Source organism: Hippichthys cyanospilos, chromosome 17, assembly GCF_059441005.1.
Source record: "Hippichthys cyanospilos isolate Australia breed blue-spotted pipefish chromosome 17, RoL_Hcya_1.0, whole genome shotgun sequence".
In the NCBI taxonomy this organism is placed as follows: domain Eukaryota; kingdom Metazoa; phylum Chordata; class Actinopteri; order Syngnathiformes; family Syngnathidae; genus Hippichthys; species Hippichthys cyanospilos.
Genome location: NC_142385.1, coordinates 4081346 through 4098342, shown reverse-complemented (window position 1 = coordinate 4098342; position 16997 = coordinate 4081346). Strand labels below are relative to the sequence as shown.

The window sequence follows — 16997 nt, the reverse complement described above, 5'->3', positions numbered from 1 at the left end:
AATTTTAGCAGCCACGTCTAACAGATAAAGTTTGCAAAGTCTTCACAACACACTGACCAGCTGTGCCATCAAGCTAGATCCATGTTTTTCAACCGCTGTGTGCCGCGGCACAGCGGCACAGATATTGTCAGTTGTGCCGCGGGAAATTATCCCCCCGGTCCGCTGTCTAAATTTACGGCAATGACTGTGTCGCGGACAGCACCCTCAAGGCTTTAAATGTGACGCGGTGATCAAAAGGTTGGGAAACACTGAGCTAGATGAAGGCGTTCGGCCAAGCATATCGGCATTTCTGTGATTGACGTGACGCCGGCCAATAGTATATCCGCATCTCCGTGAGTGAGACCGGGACTGTGACCTTAATCGACCAATAGCATATCGGCATCTCCGTGACTGACTCCGTGACTGACACCGTGACTGAGACAGTGACTGTGACATTGTAAGATAGCGTTCAGCGTGATCGTGACAAGCGTGAACATTTAATTTCGTTGATGCAGCAAAGCGAAAATAATTGTGCGAACACATTTACCGGCGGCATGTTGGATGGTTCGTAAGACGAAAGGTTTGTGCGTAAGTGGGGGACAAAAAGCGCCGCAGACAACGCTCGTAAGACGAAAAGTTCGTAAGAGGGGGAGTTCGTAAACCGGGGACCCACTGTATTTTAAAAAATAAGACAGTTATGCAAATGCGTGACTAATTTACAAAACATGACTAAACTTAAAATACAAGTTTGTCTACATCAATTGATCTAAAGTTGGAGATTTCATGCCACACTGGCTCATCCCTAACAAGAATTCCAACAAGTTTATTCACAATCAAAATCTGCTTGGTTAAATCCATTGGGTGATTTGGGATGGAATGACACTTCAATGCTCCCCCGAGCAATCGTTCCACACAGAGAACATGACTTTGAGTTATATTGTCAGTTTACATGTGCTTGCTGAAACAATTCGTTAAATTGCTGCTACATAGATGCTAATTAGTCTTAGCATTACTTGCTTCTTCAGCTAGTTTGGCTGTTTTAACCCCTGGGGGAAACTCTAGCTTTTGGATGTTTTTGATGTGTGATATCAAAGGAAAAGCATACAAAAAAACACTAGGAGGCTAAAATATTGCATAGATTGTCAAAACATGCTGACTTTCTGTATGCCGTCCTTTTTGAATGCTTGCAAACAGGAGGTAGAGCGGTGTGTTGTTTTGTATCCATCTGCAGGCGTTTTTAGGTAATTGCACTTATTTTCAGTTTGCCGTCAATGCCTCCATGCTACACGACAATGTTGGTCTGCTATTGGTCCGTGTCTTCTCAAGGAGATGGTGGTCTGCTATTGGTCGGCCTCACTCGTTTCAAAATGGCGGCACGTTAAAGCATTGTTCTATTGCGAGTGATGACAAAACCGTAATTATAGTGCATTTTACTGCTTAATTCAAACTTGAATGGGTTAGCTATGGGTCCCAAGATTGCTAGTGATGTTAAAGAGAGAAGTAAGAAGATGGTTTGTATGGAAACAATGCTGGAGATAATGCTGGAGATTTTTTTTTTAAATAAGGCCAGGTTAGTGATAAATCCCCGACACCCAGTGGTTAATTAAAGAAAGTGTTTTATATTCATTTGCAAATAGCATTACACAGCTCCAAGCTCGTTTAACTATTTGTCAAAGTGCTGTGTGTGAAATGAGCAATTGTTCACTACAATAATACAATGTGAGTGCCACAAGTTTGACCTGTCAAAGATTGGCAAAGGGGAGGAAAAAAAAACCAAACAAAAAAAACACCAAATGACTGATTGTGTCTCAATACTAGTAAATGAGGTCACTTATAACTCAAACCCCCACTCTACTCTAAGTTACTAAGACCCCTGGGATCTGTTTTAAACTAAAAATGCATCATATGTCACCTTTAAAGCTGTATGAAAACTTACTGAAAGGAAATGACGCGCCATCTTTTGTGTCTCCAGGGGATGAGGAAGGTGATGCGGCGGAAGGAGAGGATGCCACAGTGAAACTTCATTCCCCCCTATCCATAGCCGAGCGCAGCCACCTCATCGTCTGGCAGGTCCGAGACAGCGACAAATGAGCACTAACCTCAGAGAGCCTCAAGACCTGCCTCCAAGCACTTTTGTTACCAAAGCCAAACAATAACTTTCTGCTATTGTGTTTTCACTTCATACTAAAACATCATTTATACATCTACCCTCCAGTCAAAAAATCCTTGCATATTGAAGTCATTTAATGAAAAGTACCCGGTTGAAGGCAACCCATACAAGCTGTGTGTCCAGGCAATAAGATGCATGTCCCCAATGCAATTGAGTGTCCTCAGTTTGTGCCTTTTGCGTAATATTCCAATCATCCAATCCGAACGTGTTTTGACAGATGACCATGGATGTTTTACATGGATTTCTGTGCTGAGGACTAGACTAACCAAATAAGTTGCAGAAGACGCACAAAGGGATTGCTCTTGAATGTCAAAAAAGAACATTTCCATTCAGTCGTGCTTCTCTTTCCAAATATTCAAATTCCGACAGCTGAAAAGGATAAAGAAATACACAGCAGCAAAATGAACCATCAGCAATATTAGACGGATTTTTTTAAAAATATGTGTTTGCCAGCAAATAAGGCGACATATTGTTTTTACATTGTTATTTTGGGGGTTTGTTGTTGTTTTTGTTTTTTGAGACAATTCAGCTTTGCTACAAATGATAAAGAAACAAACACTGGCTATAAAGTGTTTTTGTTTTTCAACCGGGGGCAATGAAGAAGCACCATAGCATATTTTAGGCTGAAGTTTGTCTTCATTTCTTTTGTTTGCAAGACTTCCAAAAACTTTCAAGAGTACTTCAGCTGCCTTAGACTTTTGCCAGCATAGATGTATTTTCCAGCTTGAAAGAATGTTGTTACGCTTTTGAGCGGTTTTGCAGCAATATGAACGTTTCCTGCACAAAATATTTGCTTTTATTTGAATGAACTTTTTAATGTCATCTTTTATGAGGGTGGTCAGCCAAATAGTTTTCTGGCCTTTGTACTTGGACACTGCAATGGTTTGTGTTTATTTTGTTTTGTATTTAACAACATAAGGTGTGTCTTCAGCTTGTCTTGTTCTCTTCTTGAGAAGACATAAATGTAATTGTAGTCTCGCCATTTCAGTATTTATTTTCATGATTGAATCTTTGCAATTCCAAATGTGTCTTTGTATATTACGTTCAATTTCTCATGTATGTTTGAAACGTGACTCTTTTGGGTTAATGTCATTGAAAAGCTGTAGGCAAGGAGACTTTACTGAGCTATGCAAAATATCTGCAGGGAGAGGAGTGATTTGTGGTGTTTTCGCAGCAATATGTTTTCTAAAAATAGAGGAAAAAAATAGGAATGTTACCCAACTACATTTTGAAATTGAGCACTTTGCCCTGACACTCCTTATGTAACTCCTATATGTCTCACCTTATTTGGAACAATCAATTAAAGAAGATTTTGTGGGGCGAATGGATTTTCTTGGCTCTTTTTTCCCTCTTTACGCGAGAGGTTTTAGAACTCGGGATCAACTAATCTCCCAACTGTCTTTTTATTTTTGTATTTAAAATTTGATGGCCGGGTTGTGTGTTTGTGTGTGTGCGTGTGTGTGTGTGTGTTTGTGTGCGTGGGGGGGGGGGGGGGTCTCTCCCAAAATGGATAAAATAAAAATGATTAAAAAAGAAAATAACCGACACTTGAACGACAAAGATACACAACTAGAGAATTGTACAGTATTCAACACAGGAAGACATACATTTATCATTTCCTACCCTTAAATCCTCATTGTATGATCGGAATATCAAAGCAGTAGCCTATGTGTCCATTTTTTTTTTAAATTACGCAAATTATCATTATACAAAATTGGAGCAAATGTCTCATGCGAGAATACAGTACAGTCAATCGAGAGGCAATTACAATTCCATGCTTGCGTTCAGTCATGTTTTTACGCATACAAATCAACTTACAGGTTTTTGTCACAATTTTGAATCATTACGCACTTACGTCCTCAGGCCCATATTCGTGGATTCTCGTTACACGGTTGTCTCCGCAATTACAGAAGCTGATTCCTTGAGAGATTACATTGACATTGGTGGGTTGAATGACGTATTTGTAAATACTTTTGCTACAATAATGTTGTTGCATTTGCAGCTTCAACATCCATCTCGGGAAAGGTTCGCGCAAACAACCCGCAGAAAAAGGATCACTAAATTCTCGATGTCTCATTTTGTATTTATTACACTGATCACAATATTCCTTGCAAGTGCGAGTCCAACTCTTCAAGACGGCTTTTTCGCGCTCTTCTTCCGAGCTGCCAAAAAAAGGTGGTGAAAAAATCAAAGAAATAAACAAACGTGACAAATGAACAGTTTCATTACAATGATGCATCTCTGACAATGTGGAAAAAACGAACGTCTCTAAATGAAAGCACACAACGCAACATGCCCCTCTAAAATGTATTTGCATTTTGTTCTTGACTGGGTGATTCCCTGTGCTCGGTAGAATCTGTTAAAGGTCGTCAAGGAATGGATTGTATTTGTTTTTCTAAATTGAAATTTCCGTTGCTCTTTTTTTGACGCACCCAATTAGTGGATGAGTTGTTTTACCTCAGATGCAACACTAAACGAGTGAGTCCACAAACCAACATGTGATGTCACTGTTGCTCTGTCCATGTATTTTCATGCGTCCATCGTTCTAAAATATGTCTCCTTGCCGTTGTGCTGTTATACATGTCTCAGATCAAAATGAGAGATTAGCAAACAGATTGTGCAAGGGTTTCATGTGTTCGTATTATTGTATTTATTCAATTGATATCAAATTAAATAAATGCAAATAAAAACGCTAATATGTGCTAGAAACATGTTTATATACATCAAGTTTTACCACTCATTTACTTCTCTATTAAATATATTTTTGAAAGCTGCTTATTCCATTGAAGTATCCATTTTTTTTTTAATGTTAGTTTGAAGACACTACATTGCCCATTGGTGTGAAATGATGGTGTGGCGTGACATTACTATGACTAGATAATGTCTAAACTCTTGAACTAAAACATGACTCTGCAAGTGAGAGCTGCGCTCGGGTCTCACAATCCCTAAACGACTGCTCCACAATGTCCACTGCACCTGAACCGAAACACATCCCTGGAATGAGAGGGAGGTTACGAAGAACCCCCTCAGAGGACTCAGTCAATAAGGACCGAGACAACCAAAGCAGGAATCTGCCCGGTCACTTTGTGCAGCTCCTACGGGAGAATCGACAGGCGTTTCCAAGCACGGCGAGTGTGTCCTGGGTCATCCCTGGGGCCTCCTCCTGGTAAGACCAGATACTCAAAACGCCTTAACTGGCTTCTCTCAACCTAGGGGAGCAGCGGCACAAAAATGAGCCCCTGCTGGATGATCGAGTTTCTCATGGTATCTTTAAGGGGAGAGCCCAGACATCCTGCAGAGGAAACCTATTTTGACCCCATGTATCTGGGATCTAGTTTTTCGGTCACGAACCAGAGCTCATGACCATAGGTGAGGGCAGGAATGTAGCTCGGCCGGTAAACAGAGAGCTTCGCCTTACGGCTCAGCTTTTTCTTTATCACGACAGACAGGTACAGAGTCTGCATCACAGCAAACGCTGCACCGATCTCTCATTCCATCCTACCCTCACTTGTGAACAAGACCCCAAGATGGTTGCTTGAACATGGGTTCCACTTGGGGCAGGACCTCATCCCCGAGCGTGAGAGGGCTCGCCGCCCTTTTCCGAGTGATGATCATGGTCTCAGACTTGGAGGTGCTGATCTACATTCTAGCCGCTTCACCCCCGCCTGTGAACTGCTCCAGTGAGAGTCGGACGTCACAGCCAGAAGAAGCTAGCAGCACCACATCATCCGGGAATATCAGAGATGCAATGCTGAGACCCCTTCTGGTGTGGGGTATCTTTTGGATGCAGTCTGTTTTTTTTTTTAGAAGAGCTTCTAGATGTATGGAACAATGCACTTGTTAACTAATCCTTAAAAATCAGATGAATGGTGCTAATATAATTTTTTTTTTAAAGTTCTTTCTGAAAGCATAGTTGATACATTCTGTTGGTTCTTTTCTGTTGTGAGGTTATTCTTAATAAGTTTCTGTTTTTGTTGTTTTACTCGTGTCTGTCGTTAGTGTAATTTGGTCCTCCTGTCATCAGCTTGTTCCAGCCCCCATGTCTCCTCCAATCAGCTTCTCCCACTTCTTGTTCTGTCCATCTGTTTTGTACTTGCCAAATTATTGTCTTGTCTATTTGAGTCCCAGTTTAGTTACGGTTAGTTGTCGGGTCATTGTCAAATGTTGTTGTTTTGCTACCGGTTGTTGTTAGGTTACATTCCAGTCCCGTGAAATCCATGCTTCCCTGTCGCTGTTTCCCCGTGTTTGATTTCAAGTTCTGTTGTTACTTTTGAATCCTGTATTGTTCGCGTTCTGCTTAGTCCCTCCATATGAATAAATCCTTTTTTGAGCACATCTCATTACAACTTCCCTGCATATTTGGATCCACCTTTCCCAGACCTCTCACCATCATGCCTCATAAGCATTACAATAGTCACGACAACGCTCAAGCAAATCGGTCATCTTGGCTTCCCAGAGAGAGCAGCCTCCTTTGTGAGCAACATGGTGCTGTTCTGAAATCAATTAGGTCATAAGGTGTTGTTTGGAAATTAAGTTCAGCACAAAAAAAACCCAAAAACAACAACAATCAACCGACGTCTGATGTTTGTTTTTTTCAGCTGAGTTTTTTTTTTTTTTTTAAGTGCGATGTCACGCGGGCGACCAAAATAGCTAGACGGTTGTCCGGTAGACTGCGGTTGACGCATTGAGCAGCCCTGGGCCAGACTGTAGAGGTCTGTGCGTCACTCCATGGATATACCTTCCTAGACCAATACAAGTGTCACAGTAGTCACATACACTGACCTGGGACAAATGCTAACTAGTAAAAAAAAAAGATTGTCAGACTAAGCCCCCACGTTAAAACCAATGTGTTGTCGATTTCATTATTACCAAAGCAACTACAACTCATTAACTATGATGTGTGATTATCCTCAGTTTACTTCCAGTTACTACTACTGTAACCTAACTTCTTTTTACACGTTTTACCTTTAAGTGAATTTAGTAAGGCCGTCACAATAACCAATTAATGCTGGAACATTTTTATAGAATGCTTCTTTTAACCCTCTTAAGCGCACATGTTTTTTTTAAGAGGGAGAACACATGGCAGCCAATGTTGAAGAGCAGCTGACGGCAACATCAAACATTCATGAGAGAGAAGGAACAACTGTGGACCAATGGAAACAGAAAAAGAGACAGTGATGATAACAAATGTAAATGGACCCAACCTGTGTGGTAATTCTTTTTCTGCTATTGTTTGTCTGCAGCATATATCTAGTTCAGTGTAAGTGCACATGGCCACCTTTTAAGTGCTTAAAAAGGAAATTCATTCACTGTAGTCTGTTGAAAATCAACCCTCTGCCAAAACAACTGTGTTGATTCTGCTGATTGTGTTTGATGAGTCGAATAAACATTATCTTGCAACAAAACGTGAGGTGGCAGGTCCCGCAGAGATTAGACTTCAGTGTGTGTATGTGTATTGTGTGGTAGGGTGGGGGGCATCTAAAAAGCATGACAACCCGACCTTCCCTGCAGCTCCCGTCATGTCTACTCAGGGTTGGTTGCAGTTCGGGGGCAGGCAGGCAGGCAAATATACAGTAGGGAATTAGAAGGACACATCACATGCTGACATTTCACAGAAAAAAGATAAAGAGCTCACACACTAACACGTTTTGTCTAAGGAAAAGAATGATTTGCCAGAAAGTTTTTATTTCGTGTTGTTTGAGAACTGTCTCCGTGGTCAATAATTCTGTCCTAATTGTGTCCAAAGTAAACACAGTTCAACTCCCCCACTTGGGGCAGGATTCCATTCCGGACCTGGGGAGGACACAGCATTTTCGGCCTGAGTACTGTGGCCTATGACTTGGTGGCTCTGATTGTCATCCCAACTGTTTCACACTAACACCTGACTAGAGATGGTCTGATCCGAACTACAGTATCATATCAAAATGACAGGATTGCTGCAAGCTTTGTGTTCGCCATGCAGGAACTACAACTAGTTCTCGCTTATGTGTCAAAGAATCATGGGAAAAGTAGTCTTACTAGCTTAAAACTGTAAGGATAGGAACACAAGATGAGCCTTAATGCTTACAATGCAGACTTGCAGTAGGAAAATCAAGTAACTTCAAACTTTTTTTCTGCCTAGTAAGATCCATTCCCTCTTATTCACTTGAAGCAACACACAACAAGCATGACACCTACCCGAAGTTTCCTGCCTAGTGTTATACCAATATAGTTAATTAGCCCTAACGATGCATGGAGCTTAAATACTGGTATCGTTATTGGATAAGTGGATGGAGAAAGTGTAAGCCATCTTCATACTGATGAAACTGACACCAAATCATTTGCAAAAATCAGAGACGTAAAACTATGTTTACCAAATTGGACACCGTCAACATCTTTGCTGCGTCCAGAAATTCAGTCCTTAAAGTTTATGAACTGAATTGGTGACAAACAGCACTGATAACAAATCTGACAAACAGCCGGAATGCAGGCCAATCACAGATATCGAACAGCCCATACGAAAGTGTCCACTACCCCGTACTCCCAGTTAATGCCTGGGCCACAAGTGTGTCTCATCCCTCTCAAGAGAAACACCTGAGTCCAAACTTTTGGTCGAGGTGAGCCCCACAATCTCTTGTCAAAGTTCTCAATCTTGCACACAAGCTGGAACTCCTTCCCACCCAGAGAGGTGTCATTACCCGTTAGCCAGCTTCTGTAGCCAAGGATCAGACCGTCAAGGTCCGCACTTTTGGCTGCCACCCTCCTATATATATATATATATATATATATATATATATATATATATATATATATATATATATATATATATATATATATATATATATATATATGTGTGTGTGTGTGTGTGTATGTGTGTGTGTGTGAACAGTATGCAGAAGAGGTGGACATTTTCCATTTTTTGCCGGTCAATCTATCGATCAAAGAAAAAACTCAGGAGCAAGCACAGACAGGTAAGAGTTGGAAATGGCTCTTTATTTATACACATACACAAGGAAGTCAGAATGGCTGACTTGGGGTGACCTTGTATGCATGTCTGCTTTGGCAGACCTGCTTGAGGGGGAGGAGGCACGCAGAAAGAATTTTCCCGAGGCTGTTGGTCCATTAGGGGAGACTCGAAGCGTGGACAGGCAGGTGGAACAGGTCTTCTTACCATTGCGTTGGAGTGGTCATTGACAAGCTGGGTCAGGAGCAGGCAAAATGGTTGTCAGGCAGGCGAGTGGTCTGGAACAGGCAGGCTCGACGGTTGATAGGCAGGCCAGGGTAATTGCTGGAAGGCTTGGCATGGAAACACAAGACGATCTGGCAAATACTGTCAGGGAGAGGCATGGCAGTACAGGAAATTGGATGCATCTGGTGGTAATTTGACTGATTGTTTCGGATGTCGTCAAACTGGTTTGTGAGAGAGAATGAGGTCTGCACAGGTGGGATATGAAACCGTGATTTACTGTCAATTACTGTCCGGTACAGCCATGATCTATTTTGCTGATGAGGGGAAAGTAAGTGATGGTGTCGGTCACAGCAATGCGTTACCGACAGTTTCCTTCTTAAGTGAGACTGTTGTGTCCTTTATGCTCTAGAAACCAACAGTTATTGATAGGCGCATTCTTGTAGGTTTGCTGCTTTTTTATTGTTCTATACTCCCAAACTTAAACTATAACACAATTTCACATTTTTTCAGCAATACAGAGGACTCAAATAGCAGGAAAAATCAACTGTTCCATCATCTCAAAAATTTCTCGGAGGTTTTTCTTCATTCAGCACGCATCAAACCGACAGACTCCCCAAGCACTCGAGTTCCATCTGTTCGACTGCTGCCCACTGGTATATGAATGCATACCATTTCACAGATGTTTATTTGCATGTGTGATATAAACTTAAATATAAATGAAATAACTTCATTTTAGGGACCACATCTTGTCACGGTAAATTAATTTCAAACAAATCAGTTGTTTTTAATCTAAAAAAAAATGCAATTATGCGGAGACAGCACGCCCTGTTTAAAAAGACACACAGACGGCAGTGTTTTGTGTGTTGGGGAAAGGTTCTTTTCTTGCTTCAAGCTGACATTCATCATACAGTTATTGTAGATGTAAGAAATTGTCCATGCCAATGTTTTGTCTGTAGTGCCATTTGCAATGTGAGGTCATTGCAAATATTGAACTATATAGTCTGAAAAAGTGACTATTTCGCAGTTAGAATGAGTGTGTCTAACTGATGAACTCTGAATCCAAAGTTTCTCACCAGTGACATGACCCGAACATCATACTTAATGATGATGGGTGTAGGCCTACTGCTCTTTCATGGAGAAGCTGTGTCCAGGGAGGAAGGAAGATTGAGGTCAGGTAGTATGTGTGTTAATATGTATGTGGGTGCATGTGTGTGTTCACCAGAGAACATCCTAGAAAGCTAGGATGATTAGCTGTGTTAATGCCTGATAATACTGACACATATCTGCCATTGATCCTCATTAGCCCATGTGCTCGCGAAAAGGTTAGCATCAAAGTACTGAGCAGATTAAAGCATTTTGTGTTTTCAGTGATGTATATACCCAGAAGTGCACAGAATTTGTTTTGTGGGTTACTCACATGAGTACCAGGACATCATATTTTAGTTTGCACCTTTTCTTTCATTCAAAAGTCTTCCTCACTATCGTTAAAAGTGTTGCTCCCACATTGTGCGCACTGTCTGTATGCACACAGTGATGTCGCGTTGTTCAATCCTGCATCCTCAAATTCGATTCATACGTTCATCAATTATGGTTTATCGTTTAGGACACGGTTTGATTGGTCCAAAGAAGTCACAAAAAAAGAATAAAAAAGGCAAAGAGCAATAATAACAGTGGTGGACCATCAGGGCCAGCAAGGCTTTTTCTGCTGGCCTAACGTAACCTGACATCATTATCAGAATAAATTATAAGAATTATCATAAAAGTCAATTTCATTTCAAATTCATTTTTAATAAATATACATTTTTTTATTCATAAAATGATTCTCCATATTGTTCTTTTCGTGTCATATTATATCCAATTTTGTTACGCTCCTTCTAGTGTTGTAGTTTTAAGTTGGTGTTTTTAGCCAATTAGAATTCAGCTAACTTGTGTCGCCAGGCCATATCTAATCAGACTTAGCCAGAAGCCAGGGCATTCGCATCAACACGGCGCGGGCTTCTGCGCTTGCGCAGATGGATATGTGAGTGGCCCGTATAAGACAGCTGTAAGAGCTAACCGAGTCATAAGATGGTGTTTGAAGTTACACTGGATTTGCAAACTTCAATTGTTTAACCAAGGCAGCAACGAGACACCAAACCACGGCTGGACACACACACTACGGTGTTTTCTTAAACTTATGGGGACACCTGGGAAACAGTATTGTACATCTCAGTTCGAAGGTAAAGAGAGCTCCTCAGTGCGCTGCGGTGCATTTAAAACTTATGGGGGCACCCGAATGGATATTCAGTATTGTACATCTCAGTTTGAAGGTAAAGAGAGCTCCTCAGTGTGTGACAGTACTTTTAAAAAGCTTTTGGGAACAGCTGAGTGGATACACTGCACATCTCAGTACCACGAGAAAGCTTGAACATGAAAAGGTCAAGAAAAATCGGGAGATATTGAAAAGACTGCAAGTTTCATTTTAAATATGTTTGTGTTATTTCATTTTGCTCATATTCAATTAAGATATGTTTTTCTTATATTAAACCGTGATTTGTAATTTTGACTTAATAAAACTTTGTGGATATTTATTTTAAATAATTATTAATTTTTTGAAGTTTTGACAGTATCATGTATAATGACCACTTTTAATGTCTGATATATAAAAGGTCTAGAAAATAGCCTGTGTTGCCCAGTAATGCATACGTGTGAGCATGGGGGCAATTTATTCGAGAGTTCGATATCACAGAAGGCGTACTTGTGAAAGTCACGGCCTGCCACTGAGTAATAACATCCTATGTCTATTTCTAAATGAAAAATCTGATTCCTGCATTGGAAAAGCATTGAGAAACAACAATTTAGCACCTATATTTCGATGTAAAACAGTACTTGGATGTCATCAGCCGAGAATAGAGCAACTTTGCAATAAATAAATTCTAAAAAAGAAAACAATCAGGGTGCTAGGGGACATAAACTCCCTTGTAACAGCTCCTCTTGTAATCCTGAGGCGAGATGGATGAAGCTGTCCAAACTTCACGTATGGGATGTCCCTGAGCCGGCGTTTCACCTCGTTGAAGGTTGCATTAGCTGTCAGCGCCTTAAGATCGGGAAATATGAAACACTTGAATCCTTCACCTTGACTCACTGCTGGGCTCGCGCATGTCGTAAGACATCAACAACATCGGTAAAATAATGCAAGCGCGGAATAATATTCCGGGGATGTTTACCAGGCTTTGGTTGCAAAGTTCGATGCATGCGATTCGCAACAGGTTCTTTGTCCAAAGACAGAGCCTCTTTCAGGAGCACAGAAATTGTGCTCGCATTAATTACGTGTTCCTCGGACAGGACCATATTCGTATATTGTTACGGCGAGCCCTCGCCTCCGTATCTTAACATTTAGTGTCAAGAACCTGCAGCTGTGAGGATAGTTTTTCCACTGTGTCCTTTAAAGAAGTCACATCGTCAGTACGCGTAGACAGCAAGCCCTCCATGTCGCTGCAATTTTAGCATTTATTTCCACGTTAAAATTGTAAAGCTTAGACTTTATCTAGGTCAAATTACTGGTCATGCTGCTTCCGGTTGGGCCTTAAAGATGCCTACTATCTCGTCTCGTTAGCGCAAGCAGCCTTGAAGTCTGCGGATATCACACCCAAGGCAACAGAAGCTTTCTACAGAGGTGGCTCGTCTGCAGTCGCCTTCCGCGGAGAGGTGGTTGCGACACTCTGTGACGAGGTTGTAGCATGGGGTGCAGACCTCATTTGTGCAGCCGCCTGTTCGCCAACATTCTTCAGTCATGTAGCCATTATAACAACTGCTGTGATTTCTAACAGCTCACAAAAACAAAACGTTATTCAAGAAGAAGTGCAACAGTTAATTTCCTATGTCCAAATATGACAACTTTGCAGGAGCTCCCGAATGCTTGTCTCACTCCATGACTCGCTAAACCAGAAGCCCATCTTGACTATCATTACTAGGAATAATTATGGAACAACGTGAGAAACTGAAAGTCTTTCTGGAGCACATTTATTGATTCTCTCATTGATTTGATTGACAGGTACTTACGTCTTCATTTGTACGTTTTGGAGAAGAAGAAGAAAGCTGCCCCTTAGAAACAGTAGTTTGGTCTCTCTTCCATGGATCAGAATATTTTTATTATTTTAATCAACAATAACTACGTTATTTGGAAAAACAGTTCATGGTAAAGCAATGGTAAAATAAGCATGAGTATCTTACAGGGCTGTGTGTGTTTTATAATGTATTAGTTGTTTCAGAAAATATTAAAATTAGAGAAGAGAGTGTTGTGAAATCATTTTACCTGCCTGATCCCTAGAACACCAGGGATTAAAATGCTTCCTGTCTCTTTTTCACCTTGGGCCATTGTTGACTAAAACAACTTTGACACAAACGATAGAAATTTTGATTGTAAATTCAGGTTTAACCCACACCCACCTTACAGGAATGCTTCTCAAATAGTGGGTTTTTTTTTTTTGCTTTTAATTTTTTTTTGTTTCAGACTAAGCTGTAACCCATATAGACACTATAAAAAAAAGAATTAAAGTTGTTGAAAGTTGATTGCTTTTTTTCTTTTGTTAATGTTAAAAAGGTTACAGGTTTAGGTAGACCTATACAATTTTTATGGATAATAATCTTATTTATAGTCAATGTGTCGCGTTGGGAGTTGGGGGAGGGGTGTTGATAAAATATAATTGAGAAGCGCCCTGCAATTGGCTGGTTGGTTGCTTCCAAATAGTTTTTGAAGGACAGTTTATTTGTGTTCAAAGAGTGCCAGGTTTCGTTAGACATAATCTATGATCCGCACGAAGATCCTTCAGTGAAAAAAAATGATTATGAAGAATGCATGTTCAATTGATGATGAACGCTCAAGTCTTATGAAATGGAAGAGGAGGGAAACCACCATTTTGGTAGCTGAGGTTGAAATGAGTCCTTGTGTAAGGTGGATAAATAAAAATGCAGACAAGGATTCGTTTTTTTCCAGTTTTGTATTTTTACGTTTATGTTTTCCTGATGCCCACCGACAAGTTGCAACCACATACTGTACACAACATTGTAAGACGCAACCAACGCAGTACGTTGACCAGTTTTAAGAAAACAGAAATAAAAAAACACCAAATAATGAACATAAACACAATAGCCTTATCAGGTTTTTTTTTAAAAGTCTTTTCATGGAGCAGTTTTTGCCTCAGGTCCCTGGGGTGAAGCTTGGTCAAAAAAAACAACATTTCAAAATTGCTCCTCAAATGAGGTAAAACTGACAAAATTGACCTGCTCATATATATGTGTGTATATGTACACCACCAAAATCGCTCTGGTCGATCAGCGCAGATCCGCGTGGCAGCATTCATTTTGCTCATTGCCAATTAGCCCACTCTCCGAGCCGAGAGAAGGGAGCAGGAAGGAAATAGGAGAACACGGCAGTCAAACAGTTCAACGAAACGCATGAATATAAAAAATGTGTTTTTAGTCAGGTTTTGAACATTTCTACTGAGATAGCTGCTCAAACTTCCATGCGTAGAGCATTCCAGAGCACTGGTCCTTGAATAGAAAATGGCCACAATCCTGAGGTCTTCTGTTTAGCTCTCGGGGTCACTAGCAAACAGGTGCCTTGTGACTTTATCTGTGTTGAAAATGCTTTTTCTGTATTTAAATCAAAAAGGAATTGTCTTTGGAAGACAGGCACTTACTTCCTACAGAGGATCTATTCTTTCTAATTTCAGTTTTTTTTGTTTTTTTTTTCCACTTTTAGGACTGAGAGCGCATAGGAACTCTAAAACACGAATGAATGCCCCAAGCAATTCAAGTTGCCATTTTGCATCACTGCCAGCTAACAGACTTTGCACACAGATATAGGTAGGGCAAATGGTCCGAGAGTTAGCATCCACTGATGAGTAAAAGCAGTGTGCTTTGAGGATAAGATGAAGTCTGAACAGCTTTTTAGCCTGCAGTCCTCCATTATCTGGCAGGGCTTTGACGACAGCTGGCTGCATCATTCCCATCTCGTCGTGTGACCTGAGGCTACAGCTATGATCTCCATCAGATCTGTGGATTTGCAGAGTCTACAGCCTGGTCATAGTTGGGCCAACTGGAAACCTAATCTACGTCTTGTCAATATGTGTAGCTTGATCCAGATGTGAAAAGACATACGTATGTGAGTGTGTAAGACAAATATATTCATGTCTTGGAACAAAACAATAAAGGGCAACACTCAATAAAGGGACATTAAGCATACTCTTTGGGTAAAAGCCTCTTTTTTTGTAATCTTAGGGAAATATGAATGAAGTGGCATGGACTCAGCTGGTATTGATCACGGGTCTCACTGGCTAGCCTATGCCTGCCACGCTAATGCCGACGTCACTTTTCACTGGTCATATCCTCGATAGTCCCGCATGCCGGAATGATGAAGTTCCAACCCTGAAATGATCAATTTCAATTAGCCCTCATACGATCAATCATATTCTCATTAATGTCCGAAGCACTGCCTGCGGCTGTTCGGGCAAGATTACAAGTCAGGCATCCAAATTGAACACTTTTATTGCTCAAGTCCCAGTAAAATTTATATTACAGACTCGCCAGGGGATCAAGAGGCATTCAATGTGATGCAACATTAACTGCCAGTTGGTGGGAACACTGCTATGCTATTATTTTTCTTGTTTGATAAAGAATAGCAGGTCACCAACCAAGGAAACATACCGGGAGAACAATTGCTAGATCTAAACTCCTGTTTATATTCCAACTTCTCTTCCAATGCCAACAAACTACACTGTGCATACAATAGTCCCCTGAAGTTAGATTTTGCCTGGCTCAAAGGTTTAAAATGGTTTAATGCTCCAGTCATGCTCAGTGTGCTGAGAAAGAAAAGGGTTAGGAGGCAAAAAAATAGTCATTAGTCCCCAGACAGGCACCAAGGTGAAAGTTGTTTTGTAAATATTATGGTTCATATTCGTCGCTTTTGCGGGTCTGTTTTGAAGAATCACAGTCTTTACCCAAATGTACCAGGGTTACATAATGTGTGGTTGGTGTCAATTGAAGTGCTAGTCAATAATTGGAGAAAATACACCATATATATATATATATATATATATATATATATATATATATATATATATATATATATATATATATATATATATATATATGTCTTAAAACTCTTAAATCTCTTATATGCTCTTAAAACTAATCAACAAAAAAACAACTATAACCCTTTTTGGGTCCAGAATCAGTGCACGAGAAACTAAACAAAGACAAGAACTCTCCGGGAAGAATGCATGCATGTTTTTTTTTTTTTTTTTGGAAATGGTAATATTGACAATATAAACATCTTTAACTATTTTGTTCCAGACTTATATCCAGAAGCAGCTTCTTCAACAAATTTAAGAACAAAATGTCATTAAACTGTCCATCTTTAATAGCTCGATGAAAAATGTAATTTGTATTTTGAAGCGGTATTTTGTGCTCTTAATCACAGCAGAGCACAATTTTCTCTCTTTTTTTTTTTTTTTTAGAGTAAAATGTATGAAAAGAATGTCCATGAAAATTGTTGATCCAGTTCCACCTAGGTGGCAAAATCAAAAACATTTATTGATGAACTGAACAGTTAGGACATAGAAGAAAGTGTGCTTTGTTATGGATGAACAGAACATTTAGGGCCTAACTGTTCTGGTCATCGTCGGATTGGTATGTAGA

The 16997-nt window shown here is 40.3% G+C and overlaps 1 protein-coding gene across 3 annotated transcripts in view; it reads left to right on the top strand.

Annotated features, from left to right (window-relative positions):
* Positions 1-3473, top strand: part of spag9b (sperm associated antigen 9b) — a 43953-nt gene extending 40480 nt beyond the window's left edge. For all 3 annotated transcript variants that reach the window (XM_088439149.1, XM_088439150.1, XM_088439148.1), the window contains exon 29: positions 1952-3473. In XM_088439149.1, the coding sequence (XP_088295275.1) occupies positions 1952-2070 (119 nt within the window). In that variant the 3' untranslated portion in view covers positions 2071-3473. The remainder of the gene's footprint in view (positions 1-1951) is intronic.
* The last annotated feature ends 13524 nt before the right edge of the window (positions 3474-16997 follow it).